This window comes from Melanostigma gelatinosum, assembly GCF_949748355.1.
Source record: "Melanostigma gelatinosum genome assembly, chromosome: 2".
NCBI lineage: Eukaryota > Metazoa > Chordata > Actinopteri > Perciformes > Zoarcidae > Melanostigma > Melanostigma gelatinosum.
In genome coordinates, this window is record NC_136635.1 from 22,042,298 (window position 1) to 22,059,279 (window position 16,982).

The 16,982-nt window shown below is 41.3% G+C and overlaps 2 protein-coding genes across 2 annotated transcripts in view; both read right to left on the reverse strand.

Annotated features, from left to right (window-relative positions):
• akap13 (A-kinase anchoring protein 13) overlaps positions 1-8,179 on the reverse strand; it is an 88,873-nt gene extending 80,694 nt beyond the window's left edge. Inside the window, exon 1 of the mRNA XM_079281785.1 lies at positions 8,055-8,179. The gene's annotated coding sequence lies outside the window, so the exon portion shown is untranslated. The remainder of the gene's footprint in view (positions 1-8,054) is intronic.
• A 2,749-nt stretch (positions 8,180-10,928) lies between these two features.
• On the reverse strand, positions 10,929-16,440 carry LOC306793841 (gastrin-releasing peptide receptor-like; the record flags this gene model as incomplete). Its single annotated transcript, XM_079291630.1, has 4 exons — positions 10,929-11,198; positions 11,669-11,782; positions 13,192-13,534; positions 16,133-16,440. The coding sequence occupies 4 exons, from the start codon at positions 16,438-16,440 to the stop codon at positions 10,929-10,931; spliced, it is 1,035 nt and encodes a 344-aa protein (XP_079147756.1).
• Between the last annotated feature and the right edge of the window lie 542 nt (positions 16,441-16,982).

The window sequence follows — 16,982 nt, forward strand, 5'->3', positions numbered from 1 at the left end:
CCCCTAATTGCCCCCTCTAGTCTCCGGACAACCAGCCTGGATACTTTATCTTTTCTGCCTGTTTTTGTGTGTTCTTCCACAGATACACGCATCACCTACAAGGCACTTTGTCGAGACATAAAATCCACATGGAATAGTTTTTTCAATTGTGAGCAACAACACTGGGCGGGTTCAACAAGCACTGCCAGGTTTCGGGGTTCAAGGACCCACTTGGGCGTCTTGCTCTAGCTGTAAAGGTACAGTTAAGGAGCTTTGGCTATAAATGCCTCCACCAAATGGCAGATGAAGAGTGCCAGGGAGAGATTCCGTGCTGATTTAACCTTGGGGAGAGTTTATTCCTAACGCCTCTTAACTTCCCTTTATTCTCGTATTATCCATGTCGTACACTTTGTATTAGATCTGGAAGGACTGGAGCAAATCTGTTTAAAAAAAATAGATTTTCTGTAGGACTGTCCGGATAAAAGTCTCATCGCAAACATGAGCCATGTCTGACTCGCAACTCCAAGACTTCTAAAACTCTTGACGACCATGTCACTCAAATTAATGAGGATTACCTGGTACATTTTTTTTAGTAAAAGTAAATCGTTTGGAATCGAAGCCTTTCAAGGGAGGGATTACAGCTTTGCGTGGCTCAGTTGGGTTTGATGTTTAACTCAGACGTTTGTTTAACCTCTCATGCCTTCTCCCCCGGGTTAACCACTAGGTACTGGCCTACCACTGCGACCAAAGTGCGTCCGTCTCTGTGTTGAACCTCTTTGTGTGTTTCTTTCTTTTCTTCTTTTTTTTTTACGGTTAACTATCAGCCCCTGCTCTTCTGGGGCACGGCTAAATTAGTCAGCCCTACGTCACCTCCTCAACAAGCACGCCACGGTAACTCGGACGCACAATGTTGACTGCCATTTAGATAGTCACGGCTGTTTGATTTTAATCAAACCTCGCTATTGTCCCCGCGGACAGATATGAGGCCGTCGTGGTGATGTGACCTCGCCCCGCCGCACAAAAGCTGCTCTGTGCGCGGGACTGCACACAAGCGCTGGCCGACAACACGAGGCCGGGGGGATGAAAGGTCTCCTCAGTGTTTGGTGACAGTTATTACCCTCTCCACTGAAACCAAATACCTGTGGGCCCAGATAGCATTATCTAATTGTGAGGTGCATCAGGGCCCGAGCCTTGATCGGCCCTCCTTCCCAGGTTGGATGCCCCCCTCCCCCCTCGGTTTCCACAGCCAGCAGGCGCTCTGTAGACATCTTTTAAAAGGTTATCGTTAGACATTTTGGGAAATTTGCTTGTTCACTTTTTTTTTTGATACTTTTGTCACATCTGAATGGTATGTTAGAAGCTACCAGCCGGCTAGCTTAGCTTAGCATAAAGACTTGGAATAGATAGCCTGGCTTTGTCTAGAGCACCTCTAAAGCTCACTTAGATGTTGGAAGTGTAAAAATGACAATTTGTAGTTTTATGGAGGATTATATGCCAAACTATTTCCTGGCCAGGACCAGTTACCAAGCAACCTGAAAATCCAGGAAGTTAGTTGTCCCAGCCAAGAAAAACTCTGTTACATTACCAACCACACAACAGGGAAATGTTGTTTTTACACTTTAGGGGTTTGTAAAGACATAAAAAACAAACGAGATTTAGAGCGTTAGCAAGGCTAGCTGTTTCCCCCTACTTTCAGGATTTATGCTAAGCTAGCTAGCTGGCTATTGCCGGTGGCTTCATACTTCTTACAAACAAGCGAGTAATATCAATCTTCTTGTCAAACTCCCAGCAAGAAAGCAAATAAACCAATTGTCCAAAATGTCCAACATTTCCTTTAAGCAAATAACAGTGCTGCTGCTATATTTTAGGCTAACGTTTAAAGGGACGTCTGAAGGGTGTTGTGGTTTTCTGATGAAATGTTTGCGCTGGTAAATTCAATAAAGGACCTGAAACCTGCAGAAGGACAAAAATGCTGCTCACCTTTACACGTTCGGTAAATGTTCAACACATTAGGCAATCAACAGGGCAATTTTTGTTACTTGAATTCAGCTGCACTTGGCAATCCAATTTCTCACAGGATCCTGACGGCCGACAGCTGGGTGAGCGATGTGGATTTCAACGTATTTACAGGAGCAGCAGACACTGGTGCAAAAATCTCTCAAAATGATCAATGTGACATTTCACTGGCAACCTACTGCACTTACTCCTTTCAACCGCGGCCCGTGGAAAGACAAACTAATGTTTAAAAGATGACGAAGTGGGGGCAAAAAAAACACAGAAAGACTGGGAGAGAAAAGGAAAGTGGATGTTAGTCTCGTTAGGGACTAAATAAGAGGTTTAGCCTGGAGAATCCCGAGCAAAGCAAACCTCAGTCTCACAGCAGGCCCGATCAGATTAACATCAACCCCACTGCAGTAATGGTTGCTACATCACTGCAATTAACAAACCAGTCAACAAAGTATGTACGATCCCTAAGCTTTGCCCCATAATGGCGTTTCGGTTAGTGCTGTTTTCTCACTCAAAGAAGATTCTGGACTTAATTCTCAGCTCTAAGTTTGGTCAATCACAAACTCAAAATTGCCCACGAATATATGTGTGTGTGTGTGTGTGTGTGTGTGTGTGTGTGTGTTTACCCCTGCGATACACTGGTGACCTTTCCAGGGTCTTTCCGACATGCTACACTCCAACCAGATGACACATTTCAACCCACTCTCTGGTTCTTTAGAAACTGTTCGAAAACAGCCAGAGAAGTGTGAAACCAAAGCTGTGACGCAGTGGTTTTGGGAACTGGATTGTACACAGAGTTGCTCACTTCCCCCCACTGGTTCCCTGTTGATGTAACAGGCGGCATCTCAGACCACAGGAACGCTCGGTTTCTCAATCAGGAAACTAATAAAAAGTATGGACTTCTAACTTCTCACTGATTGTTCAAGAACATCAACTTAAGTATTGTATTAAACTGCTAAAACGTTGGATAGAAGATCCTGTCTTATTACTTAAGCACTACTGACACGTGCTTCATGTATTTTTTAAAGGGGCACTCCACTGATTCTACACGTGTAGATTGGTTTACTCGTCATTTTAAATTTTGACAAAGTTTGACAATATTTAAAAAGACCAACATTCAGTTTCTAAATTCAGGTCCATTTATTTTACACAAAGCAAACCTGTTACATGCGACCAATCACAGCCTTTGAATGCACCATGTGACCAGAAATTAAGTTACGGTGGAGAAGCAAACAAAGCAAAAAAAACAGAGGCTCACATCTTTTGTGTTAAACTGCACGAAAACACAATATTTTTGTGATTGAAATAATTTCAACTTTATATGAGTGAAGCCTCCATATTCCATCCTTACAGAAATACATCAGGGATTTTATAATAACATACAATTAGTGCTGGATTCATAGTTTTAGCAAACGAGGAAATGTGTGCGCAGAAATAGAAATTTCCCATGAGCAGAGGCCCAATCACAACTGAATGTAACGGCGGTCACACATGTCGTCATCAAAACCATTAAGCGTTATCACGAGGCAGACGTTTCTAGGCCCTGTGGGTGAATCACAGTCAAACTTTGCCCTGGGGTGTATATCGATGTGTCACTTCATCTATTATAATGCTTTTGTTTTAAATGACCACACCTACAACAGCCTGCTGAACTGTCACCTCAAACTACAGAGTAACTTTTTTTTTTTTTAAGTGAAACCTTACCCTCGGCCTGTTTGATGTCGACGGCTGCGAGCTGACTCCTTCAGGTGCACATTAAAGTCATGGGAAGTCCACCGGGGAGAGCAGGTGTGTTCATACTAGGCAGGCATCCCTAAGTAGCGGACATGCGAGCTCTCGCCGGACTGATTACACCAAGCTAAATATGGCTTTGTGCTAACACAGACAGTAGGCAGATCAAAGCGCTGATGTCAGACGGGAGAGGCGGAGCCTGCGGGCCACAGGTCAGGTGGCACTGGTGGGACTACAGCTATCCTGCCTCTGCTTTCTGCACATTAAAGTGTTGTGGTTCTCTCCACTCTCTTTATCTATCAAACAGACAAAATAATCCGCTGTAATGAGAGCCAGGAAAACACACAGAGAGGAGGTCTCGTGGATGACAACGGTGTCCATGAAACAGCCGCTCAACCTCAACCATTTATTTATAGGGAGATATGTTAAATATAGTTTTTTCCTGAAATAGCACCAGAGCACTTGTTACTGTTTTGTAATGTTTTACAGACTATTAATCTATGAATTAATTGAGAAAATAATATGTACGGTAGATTCATTGATTTCCAGAAATAATCATTTCATGTTGCAACTGGTCGAGCAGGTGGAGCTAATTTGAACAGCTTTTGTTTAAAGTTGGTATCTTAATCTGTCACATCGGATCGTATTCTATTAAATGAGTATACATCGTGCATGTGTGATCTCAATCTGCAAAGTAACTGATAACGATAGCTGCTGTATGAATCTGGCAGAGTGAAAACATACCTCAGACATCTAGCGGAGTAGTATTACAGTATATAGAAGTATAAAGTAGTTTGAAATGAAAACACTTAAGTTAAGTACAAGTGCCTCACAACTGTACTTAAGAAGAGTACCTGTTAATGTGCCTGAATACTTTTACACCAGTACAACTGACTTTTTATTCGGTTGTCATCCTCTCATCTCTTCACTTATTGCCATCAATAAAGACATTAAATGCCCTAAAAAAAAAAAGATGTGCTTTAACCCGGGCAGAATATGTTTCTCAGCAGCAGAGAGGAGTCTCTGTGTTTGGCGTAAGTCTTCCAACAAGGATCACACTTCAGCCCATTCACAGGTAGGAATCATCTCCTGTATGCATACTGAAATCTGACTGCAGTGTGCAGGAGAAGACTTTCTTCCAGATAGCTTTGAACCAAACCAGCTGGTTTAGACTCCATCCAACCTGACAATCTGTTTGTTTTTTTTGCAAGTATCTATTTGCATCACTGCATTGTCATGTCTTCCTTTTGTTTTTTGTTTGCTTCCTGGTGGATCGGCATACTTATGGTTTATTTCTGTCCACATGGAGACTTTTAGCATCCACACATTGTCATTAATGCAAGTCTGACCACTTCTGGAGGACTTGTTTTTTTCCCCATTATCAGACCTGAGTGAGATGACACTTTATGCATATTTACAAGACCCAATCTGATCAACCAGAACGCAGATGTAAACAATAATGTGTAAAGGTGAACGTACAGCACAGCAGTGCTATGATCCACTGCCGTACGATCGGTAACAGGATGGTCTCTCAAACCACCGTCCTGCCTTCCCTGCTGCACATTTTCACACAAGAGACATGCTTTATTTTAAGACAAACTTCTGGCCGGCAAAGTTGACAAATGCTTCTAGTTCTTAGAAAGATGTGGAACCACCACAGGCACAGTAGCAATTAACAACAAAGGATGCCTGATAAGTCCACCCCGGGGGCACAAACTGTGTACGAGCTGCAGAGGTGGCTCCTGTTTGGGAACGAGTGCAGCTGCCGTTCGGCGTGCTGAGAGGATTCCAGCAATCCCAGTCTTAACAACAACAAAAAAGGCGAGTCAAGGCCTCATTGTGGATCTCAGCGGGGGAATTCAACCCGCGTCGCCACCTCATACCTGTGAGACTTCCTTCTAATGCTTCCATTCTATAGTAAATACGGTGTAATTACAAGGCTGACACCGTGCATATCCTCCATCATCATTAAATTAGGGGCTTTGTGAGGATGAGAAATTGGCTGGGTTCAGCTTGGAGCCGGCAGAATCCTCCTGGTAATTTACGGTGCTCTCAATGGGAAGGCCAACTCCTCTTTCATGCGTCTGTTGTGCTGGAGCTGAATACTTACCCCTGACTGGAGACGGCCTCAGAACTGAGCCTAAAACTTTGCTGTCAGCGACTAAGAGGCTAAACTAATACGTTTCTTTGTTTAGCAGGAACCGTTGTGTAGTCTTCCGCTGATAGCCTTGTGAGGAAAAATGCAAACTCAACTGTAGCCTCGTCTGCTGCTTCCTGATGCTTGCAATCAGTGTAATGTGTCGATATCTCATTATTGGGTTTACATTCTTCCTTTTGTATTTCTTTGCATATAAAGAGTCATTACTGTCTTACATTTCCACTGATTAAAAACAGCACGGCGGTCCTGATAATCAAGACATTTAAGACTATATGGATTGCTTTAAGAAGACAGCAGCATTTGCTATAACTTCATATTCAGCATCTTAAAATTAAAACCCTCCAGACATCCCTTTAAATCATTGTACTGCAAAAAAACCACATGAGCTGACAATGTTGAGACTTTTGTTCATTTGAACAGCTGAGAAACCTACCTGCACTTGATAAATGCCGTAACACACGCCCAGATTACGCAAACACACATATTAGAATGGTTGTAAAAGAGCTGAGTCAAATGTGGTAAAAGGAAGGTTTATGAACCGAGTGGTTGGTGGTTCAAATCCAAGAACTCACTGGACACTCTTCCCTCTACAACGTGCTGATGAGCAAGGCACAAAAAAAGCCAACAATCTCCCAGCGGAGCCACCGGTAGAACACTGCACTGGCGATGCACGATTCCCAGTGTGTCACTGTAAAGCTGGAGCAAATTCCCTTTAATGCAGAAAAGTTACAAAATGAGCAAAGTACTTGAAGTGATGCTGTAAATCAGACACACCTTCTGGGAAGAGTATTTCCTTATATACGAGGACGGTGACTACTTGGCAGACACTCCCATTTACAGGCCAGTCCCACCGTGGAAAGCCTCGACATGGAGACACAAGAAGAGGCAGATGACTCGACCGCCCGCTTGACGACAGAGGGAGAGATAAAATACGTCAACACTGAGTGTAAAGAGCCTCCGCAATGGCAGCAAGAGGATCAGATTCTCGAAATATCCGAGAGGTCAAAACCAGTGACGACGAGGGCCAATGCTGGAGGAGAGACCGACAACTGTGTCGGGCCATTGTAATTCATGCTCTCGGGCAGAAAGTGAAGGCACAGTTCAGTGAGGTGGTTCGCTATAGCTGGAGTGGGATAACAAGGTCCAAGTACATCCAGGAAGTGAAGAAGATGCGTTTCCCCCAATGGGTGTGTTACCACATGGGAGACCAGAGGGGCGGCCATGTTTGCCCGCCCAGTCCTGTTGAATGCTTGAGTGGGTGAGGTCAAGCAAGTGCAAATTAATTGTTCTTCTTTACGTGAGTGCAGACCCTCCCACTAGCGTAAAACACAGGGCTTGTGCAACTGACCTTCCTCGAGGAGTAAAATAGTCCCAGATGAGGCGTGTGTGTGCTGTCACACTGTGACTTTATGATGATCGTATTGTGCTCGATGGAATGTTTATTGCAGATTTCATCATTACAATGTGGGCAGTTAAAGCTTGGCATTTTAGTCAGTATTTATCATTTGTCCAGTTATATAAAGCGATGTTATGTCATTCTGGAGCTGTGTCATTTGGTACTGATTAATCATGCAAAGCAAGGCGAATTTCTCTAATTTGTCCCAGTTAACGTTACGTTTCCAGTTTCACTTCATCACCACACAGAGTGACTCAACGTCACGTGTGACTTTTCCAAACATAATATGAATATTTGGTCTTCAATTCGTACTTCAATTCGTTTTCCATATATTCACACTATTTATTTTCATATCGTATTTCATCATGCTAAGTGCTTTTTTATTGACATCTTAAATATTCCCTTAACGTCTTTGGTGCTAACGAGGGGAGTTTGTAGTAACGTTAGCTTACTTCACTTTTAACTGCTGTAGTTTGAATATTTCGTAGCCTACATTGTACTTTCGCCGCTTTTGTGTAACGTTGGTATCATTTTACACTTCTGTGGGAGAGCCGGGTTCATCCTCGTTGTCGCCGAGTTCACAGAAACGTGAGAAGTTCCCCCATTGAACCCCTCCGGGGCTCTGAATGACGATGTCATGGCTACCAAGCAACAAGTAAAAAAAAAAAAAAAACAGCAGCATTTAAACCACTTCGCCGAAGAAAGATACAAAGTAACGCCAGAGTCACAGTCACATCACTCACACAGTTACCGACAGGCTCCTCTGTAAGTGACTCCTCTTACCTCGCGCAGATGAGGCTCAGCGTGAAGAAGAAGCCGAAGAAGCGGCTTTCGGACGCATAATATTCCTCCTGGACGGACTCGCAGTGTTTGGAGCTGGGCCCAATTTATCCTTTTAAAAAGTGTTGTAAATGGATGAGCGGCGGTGCGGGTCTCCCACCAAAGTGTCCCCGTCCAGAAACAGGAGGCTTGAGTCACTTTGTAACAGTTGTTAGTGTTTCCCAGGACAACTCGGTGGGAGGAGTCTGCACGAGGGGCTGTTATAAGCCCTATTTGCATTGGGTTTCTTCGAGGAGTTCAGACTACAGGAAGTACATTTTCAGCCGCGAGGGAGGCCAAAATGTATGGGAGCCCATTTCCACAGGCAAAAAAAAAAAAAAGATAGCAAGTCGAAATTGTGAGATAAAGTCATAGTTATGAGATAAAAAGTCAAAATTATGAGATAAAAAGTCATATTTATGAGATAGAAAGTCGAAATTATGAGATAGAGAGTCAAAATTATGAGATAGAATGTCATAATTATGAGATAGAAAGTCAAAATTATGAGATGGAGAGTCATAATTATGAGATAGAAAGTCAAAATGATGAGATAGAAAGTCATAATTATGAGATAGAAAGTGAAAATGATGAGATAGAAAGTCATAATTATGAGATAGAAAGTCATAATTATGAAATAGAAAGTCATAATTATGAAATAGAAAGTCATAATTATGAGATATAAAGTAGAAATTATACTTAAACACAACAGTCATAGAAGCAGCTTTTTGGAATAGTTTATCCTACATTTGACATAGAAATGGATTGTGAGTACATTTAAGAATACTTTAAACGAGGCTTTACAACAGATGAAATACTTAAATTGCTTGCTGATTCACATGGGATTGTACTAACGCACCCTTGAAAGGATTTGAAGCAAGAAGCAGCTCTGGTGTAGAAAGAATAAAACCGATATGGCTGAAGTGGCAACCTTCATTGAACAGCAACTGGAAACATCTGGTCAGTGTCATGGTTACAGATGGATGCACCAAAAGTGTTGGTTACACTGAATTGTGCCTGACAGAGAAACTGTTTGAATATTACTGCAGTTATTGGACGGTGAAGGTGTTGATCTGAGGTCAAGAAGCAGACTGAGACGGCGTGTTTACCACAGATGTGGTCCAAACTAACCATGTGTAACCTTTGGTCCAAGCACTGGAAACCAGCGGATTGAGCGATGGTGGCTGATCATGAGTGTGTCCAGTTTTAGATGGACCTATTTGACAAACTGAGAGACGATGGCTACTTCTCAGACAACTTCTTTGACAAGTCATTGATCCAGTTTTGCTTTCTCCAAACAATATAGATAATGTACACATACACATACAGGTGATTGCACAAAATTATTCTTAAGAGCCACAAATTACCATGTGTAAGACAGTCATTGCCTATGTTCTGTGCAGAAAATTGTGTAATAAATGGCATGACATAATGATGTAAAATACTTTTTTCATTTTTCGGTTCATCAAAGACATTTTGATAGCTGTGAAATATTATTGCAACATATGTTGCACAGCAGCAAATTACATTTTACAGGTATTAATATTACTGTATTGTGCCATCCCACCATACAACCAGGAGACAAATCCAGAATAAAACAAACCGTTTTTGTAAATATAGCCTGTGCAGGGAATGTAGTCACATTGGGGCCCATAGGGTAGGGGAAGCCCATAGAAAGAGCAGGCCCTACAACAATATTTGGGCTGGGGTACACAGTGCTCTTCTAAAGTACCTATGGTAGCATCTGCTATTATATTCCTTGGAAAAGGCACACCTGTCTCTGTCATGGCATTTTTGTTATATACTGATATGCAATGATGATTGCTGAGTTTTATGTATGTGTAGGGACCCCGTTGCTTATCAAAAAAAGGCCACCACGGTTGCTTATTGCTTGTTTCGATGCGTGCCCTAAATAACGAAGTCCAGTTTCCAACAGGCATTTTATTTCTCACATAAACAAAGGACAACCACGTTCTCTGTCATAATCCATTTCCTCAACATCAAGACATCTGAACATTTACATTCATTACCCTTCATGACCCTCCTGATTATATTAACCTGTGGCCTAATTGACAGCGGCACTACGCCCTCAAGTGGTGGGAGGTTGTACAAAACAAAACAATGACAAAATAGCTCTTACAGCAGTGGTGGGCCGTCACCTCATGGACGATCACCTCATAGACGTCCCTCCATATTGGATGCAGTCCCTCAACTGTACAGAGATTGTTTGCACCACGTGGACCTGGAGAAGGTTCATGTTTGCCTTGAAGAGTGTGTGTTCAAGGAATTCCCATGCGATGAAGATGTGTTCCATATCTGTGTGGAGCTAATGTCAGAGTATAATCTGAAATTAACAGAAGATGTGTTTGAAACAGTGAACCTGTATATTGAACTCAGACATCTGGTAAACAATAAACTAGATCGAGATTAATAACTTTTCTGGGCCTGTTCCCAGAAAAGTTCCCACACATTTTCCCCCCCGTGAACGCGAACGGCTAATCATGATTTTCAGAACCACGCCCTCAGTAAACTATCAATGGATAAATCCAAAAAAAGAAAAGTCACGGAAGAAAATAGAGAGTTTGACTCTGCGTGGACGTATTCATTTGCTTTCACTGCCAACGATGCTGACTTACCTGTATGCTTCCAGAACAAGCACACAGCATGTGCTGAAAAGTGTCATGCTGGAGATGAGCGAAAAAGAGCGATTCCTCAACTGCTGCAGCAAACTGAGCTCTTCATGACACATTACTACTACTTACAACATACAGTAAAAATAGTAATGGGGTCACTGACTCAAAAGCAAAGAAGAAAAAACACACAAACGCACGTCCCTCACATTCAATCCTCCGGATAGACCTGTCTAAGGTTGATCATGCTCAGGCCGGAGTGACGTGGGTTGCAGTCATATGTCACATGCATGTTAAAATGAGTGGGGCTCTCTGAGGAGCGTCCGACGGTCATATGATAGCAGCAGCACAGCTGCTGATTGAACTGCTTCTGGAAGGTGTCGCTCAGGAGGTAAAGGGCAAATGGGTTGAGGCAGGCGTTGGTGGAGGCCAGGATATGAGCGACGACGCTGCACACAAAGTGAACCATGGAAGTGTCCACCTGGTCGTAGAGAGGTAGGGTGGAGGGTTGGGAAACATTGGTTTGAATGATGAAGAGACATAGAGGTGTGCATAAACAAGGGATGTAACCAAATGTAAATAGATCCTTTGGATATGAATGTGCTCTGGACAAATACAACCAGAATCAGAATTTGTGCAGTAACATTTGTCTAAATGAGCTAGTATCGCCTGTTTTGTCAGTAGCTTTGGGATTTTTAGGAGCTAAAATATGATACATTCATTTTAGTACATGGTTAAAATAGTATATTACAAATTACAAGTTAAACTTATGTGAAACTTAAATGGCAGTAAAATAAATGGTAAAGACGATGATCCAGTAGACAGAGATCAGAATAAAGACACAAATACAAATCTTTTTGTGAAATAAACAGATACAGATAATAACTGTGTGTTACACATCGAGTGGATAGAAACACATAGAATAAACGTGTTTTTTTTTGTGCAGCCTACCTGGGGGTAGTGATAGGAGTGGTATAAGTAGATGACGTGACAGGGAAGCCAGCACACTGCAAAGAGACCAACAAACACCAGCACTGTCCTGGCTAAGCGCTTTCTTGATTTGACCTGTTGGGTGTAGAAAAAACCCTGTCAAAACCAAAGAACAATGCTGACATATGACAGACATTAGTGTTTTAACATTTAAGTGTATTTTTGCCATATAGGTGGAGGAGGTGTTTAGATCTTTTTACGTAGTCCTGCATTCAAAATTCTACTTAAGTAAAAGTATCAACAGCAAAATGTACTTTGTACTCAATCTACTCAAATGTAAAAGGGCTCAGTGTGAAGCAGAATTGCCTCTTTCAGTATCAGTTTTTTATATATTGGATTATTTGTGTGATAGAAAGAATAACGTATCATAGTCGAGATATTGATGATGTAAGTATTAAATATGAGGTCATGAATAGCAGAACCTTGGATCACATGTGTACAGACTGGTTCTATCTGGTGAGTAGAGACACACTGGGTCTATTCAGATGATATCTCATATAATATATTATACAAGGGTATGGGATAAAATAGGGACCTATTAAGGGTTTTCTTTAAAGTTTTTGGTGGAGACTGTACCCATGTGTGCTATCTGTACTGAAGGCTTCTCTGATTTATGGACTGTAATAAAATGTATACGCAACTCAGGTCAACTTGGCCTGAACAAGTTTTATTCTTTTTTTCGTACAAGAAGAACACGTTTTCTTCATCAATTGTTATTATCATTACTGATGTATTACTGTGTAAGCTGCATTTTCATGTTGTAGCTGGTGGAGGTTAAGTTAGTAAATACTTTATGTACCGTTGGGTTGCTTAATCTGTACCATATTTATAAATATATTGCCTGTTCTGAAAGATACATTTCAATACTCAAGTACCTCAAAATTGTACAGTATTTCAGTTAATGTACATAGTTACTTACCATCACTTATTTATGCATTGTAATTATAATTTTGTATTATCTTTATTCAAGAATGTGCTTTTAATTTGAGCGCATGACTCATTTCACTTCAGATTTTGATTCGAAAATTTAGATTCTGCTAAAACTGTGTGCTGCACTCAGATGTATGAGAGATTTCAGATTTTGGCTCCAGCTTCGACCCTTCTCCTCACACGTCTGTGTGCTCATGAAACGTCTGCTCTTGGATTGAATAGTTTTTGTGCAACAACCCCGTCAAAATTCCCCAGGTGTTGACCAATGAAATGATCTTGCCCTGCTGTTAGTTTGTAGACCATTTCATTCGTTAAGTTAAATCCACTAGGCTAATTCATGCAGTGTAAAATGGCACTCAGTCAAACATCTAATGACCAGGGCTCTATCTTCCATTAAGGTCACTGAGGTTACGCCATTGGTATTATTTCTGGGTATTTGTGGGATAACCAGAGTGAATTCCATGCCAAGTTTTATAAAACAATCAACACATAATGGTTAGGTTTCAGTCGGTTAAAATGGTCTCATGACCTCAGTACATTAAAGATCGAGCTACGTCACTCGGGATGATAGTTTGAACACTGGCCTGCAGGTTTGAGGCGCTCCTCATCAGGCTCCGGGCGATGAATGTGTAGTACACAGATATAACCAGCAGGGGAATGATGTAGAAAATGAGGAAGGAGGCCATGGAGTGGATCTTGGGGTGCAGTTCCCTTGCATGGGCGCAGGTGACGAAGCTCTCATTAGTGGAGGTGACGTTGATAGTGTGGAGGTCAGAGAGGACGGCCTCGGGGATAGCCAGGACCAGGGAGAGGAGCCAGATGAGTGCCGCTCGCAGGACACTAAAGGTGGTGGTGCTTAATGTTCGGATGTCCAGGGGCTTCACGATGGCCTTGTACCTGATGGATGTGGAGATACAAGTTGGATAGATAGATAAAGGTGTTAGCACAACGTGTTGGTGTTCATTTTGATACGACGCTGATCAGAGCAGTGACACAATTCTTTTAGCAATCGGTCAACCCAAAAGTTTTTCTGAATGTCTGGAACTCAATTTAAGAATAATGTGTAAGACCTGTGCTCAAATGATATCATTACCTTAAAAAAACATGATTAAGATCTGACCTGAGCAGCCTGGATTCAGACACGTTTCCAGGAACTGAACTGCACAACATGACAATGTCAGCTTTTAAAATTTCTCTGGCTGAACAACGGGGAAGTTAATGGTAATGGCTTATTGTTATTGAGAACGTTTTTTTTAAGTCTGACACTTATCTTGGGTCGTCTGCGTTAATCATGTTCATGTTTTGGGACTATAATTCCCAATGTGCTTTGGGGGATGTAAACAGAAAGCGGCTTATTGTAACTCATTCGGTAGGTTTCAACTTGAGACAGTTTTTTAAAAGATTGTAATTGTGAACATTCGGGCAAATTAGCACAATTGAAAGTGTAACCAGAATAATAATTTAATCTGGATCTTAATTGTTATATTTTGGAACTATGTTACTATCCCTGTGAGGTGTTTTTTCCCTCTGTACACAGAAAAGTGTTAGGAGAGTCAATCTATCCTTAATAGACGATCTTTGTGACTCCATGCACAGAGATCGATAGAAGTGATAATCCGTCTCTTAATAGAGGATCTTTGTTTTTTCCGCCGTCTGTTTGAGTATGGTTAGAGCTGTGAGGAGAAAAGAAGATTAGTTAGATTCCGATAGAATAAAGTTAACAACTTCATATTGAATGTGGAACGACGAGTCATTGAAGAGCTGCAGTTTCGCCTGGAGATTCTTAGAATTTTGAACATTTGATATCCTGGCTGTTTTTTTTGTATAGCTTCTTCGTTGGAACCAGAGGTGTCGTCCATCCACCGTCCTGCCTGCCACCACTCACCCCATCTCCATTCAGCTTACCGTCTACCTTCACCTGAGAGGAGTCTTCATCTCAATCGGACATCACAGTTCACTTGGAGTCTATTTCGCTGGACATTGTTTGTGCACAGGGGGGCGGTAGGACATTTGAGAACTGAGCTCTTTCTTTTATAATTTTTTCAATTTAATTTATTCCTGAGATCTCAGAGGTGTTTTTGATTTTCATATTACATGCTTGGACACTTTTTTGATGTTTGGAAATGTGAAATTGTTGTAGAATGGATCATCATATTGTGTTCTAATTAAACCTGTTGTTGGTTGTGTAATTCGGGGTGGATATTTCTTGTCTGTGCAGCAGTCAGACGAGTGACCTTTGAACCAATCTCTTCATCAAACCTAGATTAGATTTGATAATTCCCCTATTTTCTGTTATTCTGCACTGTCTCTAAAGCGACAGCTGCAGGGGGGTTACAACAGTATGCCAAAAAAGTTATATGCAGTTCATGTTTCCAATGTATCCATGGATGTACAGATATACATCACTGAACTACTTAAATACTGAAGAAAACTTAAAACTTAAAAAACGTGATGACGCAGGCCAGTTCTGGGGTTAGGGACACAATCATGCATTCCACAATAACATATATATAACACACTGAATTCAACGAGTGGTGAAATTTTGGAGCGGGTGTAACGTTACCGGGTGTGTTGCTAGTTTCATATGTTTCATAACTGAGACATATTAGTGAAGACCCATCAACCGTCGCATCACCAGCAGCCTCGTTGACCACCTTCCTGTTGTTGCAGCATTCAATTCATTTGCAAGATTTCTTGGGATTGTTTTAATGACTTTTTTCCTACCTGTAACTGTGAATGAGGGACCAAGATACATTTTCCAGATCACAGATATATATATGGATGTTTATGTCTGTGACAAGTTTACAGGTTATAAAGCGATTTTACTTTTTAATTTCACCTTATGCCACAGGTTGTCTACGGCTGTTATTGGCAAGCAGGATGGCAGGATTACAATTTATTTATTTAATTAATTCATAATTCATTTGAATTAAACGTTATTATATACACAGGATACAGCTCACCAGTATTCTCACATTTTTCTTTTCATCTTTACATCTTCTTTTAACAACATAACAAGTGGTCAAAGATGGGAAATAATGAGAGGAAGAACAGAAACATGCTAACCGTGATATTAAAGCATCCTGGAACACATTTTTAAAACATTACACAACTACACCATTCAAGTTTTCCACTCACAGCCAAGCATTTAAAACACGTTGATATCCCCTAAACAGGCACAATTCTTCTTTATAACAACACACTTTTGAAATTAGAAATTGACAGCAATGAATCTATTGCCTCTATCAAGCGCGCACTTGTCAGCAGCCTTGAACAGACGCGCACAGCTCTCTCGTGCGTAATACTCCCCCTGATCAATACACAGTTGCATTGTTGCTTTACACTGTGGTAATACAACATTTAGATTGTACATATTGCCTGTGACTGTCTTCATAACGTGAGAAACAACAGGACGTTTGGCTAATTAGGCTGCTATAGGCTATTTGAAAGTGATTATAGGTCAATAACATGATTAGAACAGAACCCGTAGCCTACCTGTCAGCAGCGAGAGCAGTGAGAGTGAACACAGACACCCCGACGGAGGTGAGCTGAATGAAGGGGATGACTTTACAGCCCACTCTCCCGAACAGCCACTCCTCTGACAGGTAGCTGCTGGCTTCCGCTGGAGCCCAGGTGACCAGCAGTAAAACATTCCCGAGCGCGAGACTGGACATGAAGACACTGGGCACATTGCGGATGTAACTGGCAGACCAGAACGTCTTGATCAGCGTGATGTTAACGATTAGCCCCAAAACGCTAATCACACCGTAAACTGAAGCGATGACCACGCCGGTGACCCTCATCGTCCGTGCCTTTGAGAGTTGTGACACTGCTGTCGGCACAAATGCTCCACCTCTAACTCTCACTTATGTTTCTGTTTGTCTTAACGATTAAATGCTGACCTATAGAAGCTATGGACAGGCATTTACGTCAGTAAAAAAATAAAAAAAGATGAAAACTGAATGTAAGTTACCTACACTTTATAAATGATCTCATTAATCATTAATAATTGGTTTGTAATATATATATATATAATACTTAATTTACAAATGGGGAATCCATCATTTATAAAGTATGAAAACACGAGCATGAAACACATAATAGACGAGCTTATTAATGAAGAATAAAACATTTATAACTGTATTTATGAATTGCATACTAATGAGCGTTAATAGGAACAATGCTTTATAAATGATGAATTAAGTGTTTATACTCAACTAATGCTTCATGTGTAGTTATTATAAAGTGTTACCAAAATATGGTAAGTCATAATTATGAGATATAAAATAGAAATTATAACATACATAGTTAGAGCGATTGCCTCAGACCTCAAAACAATAGTTAG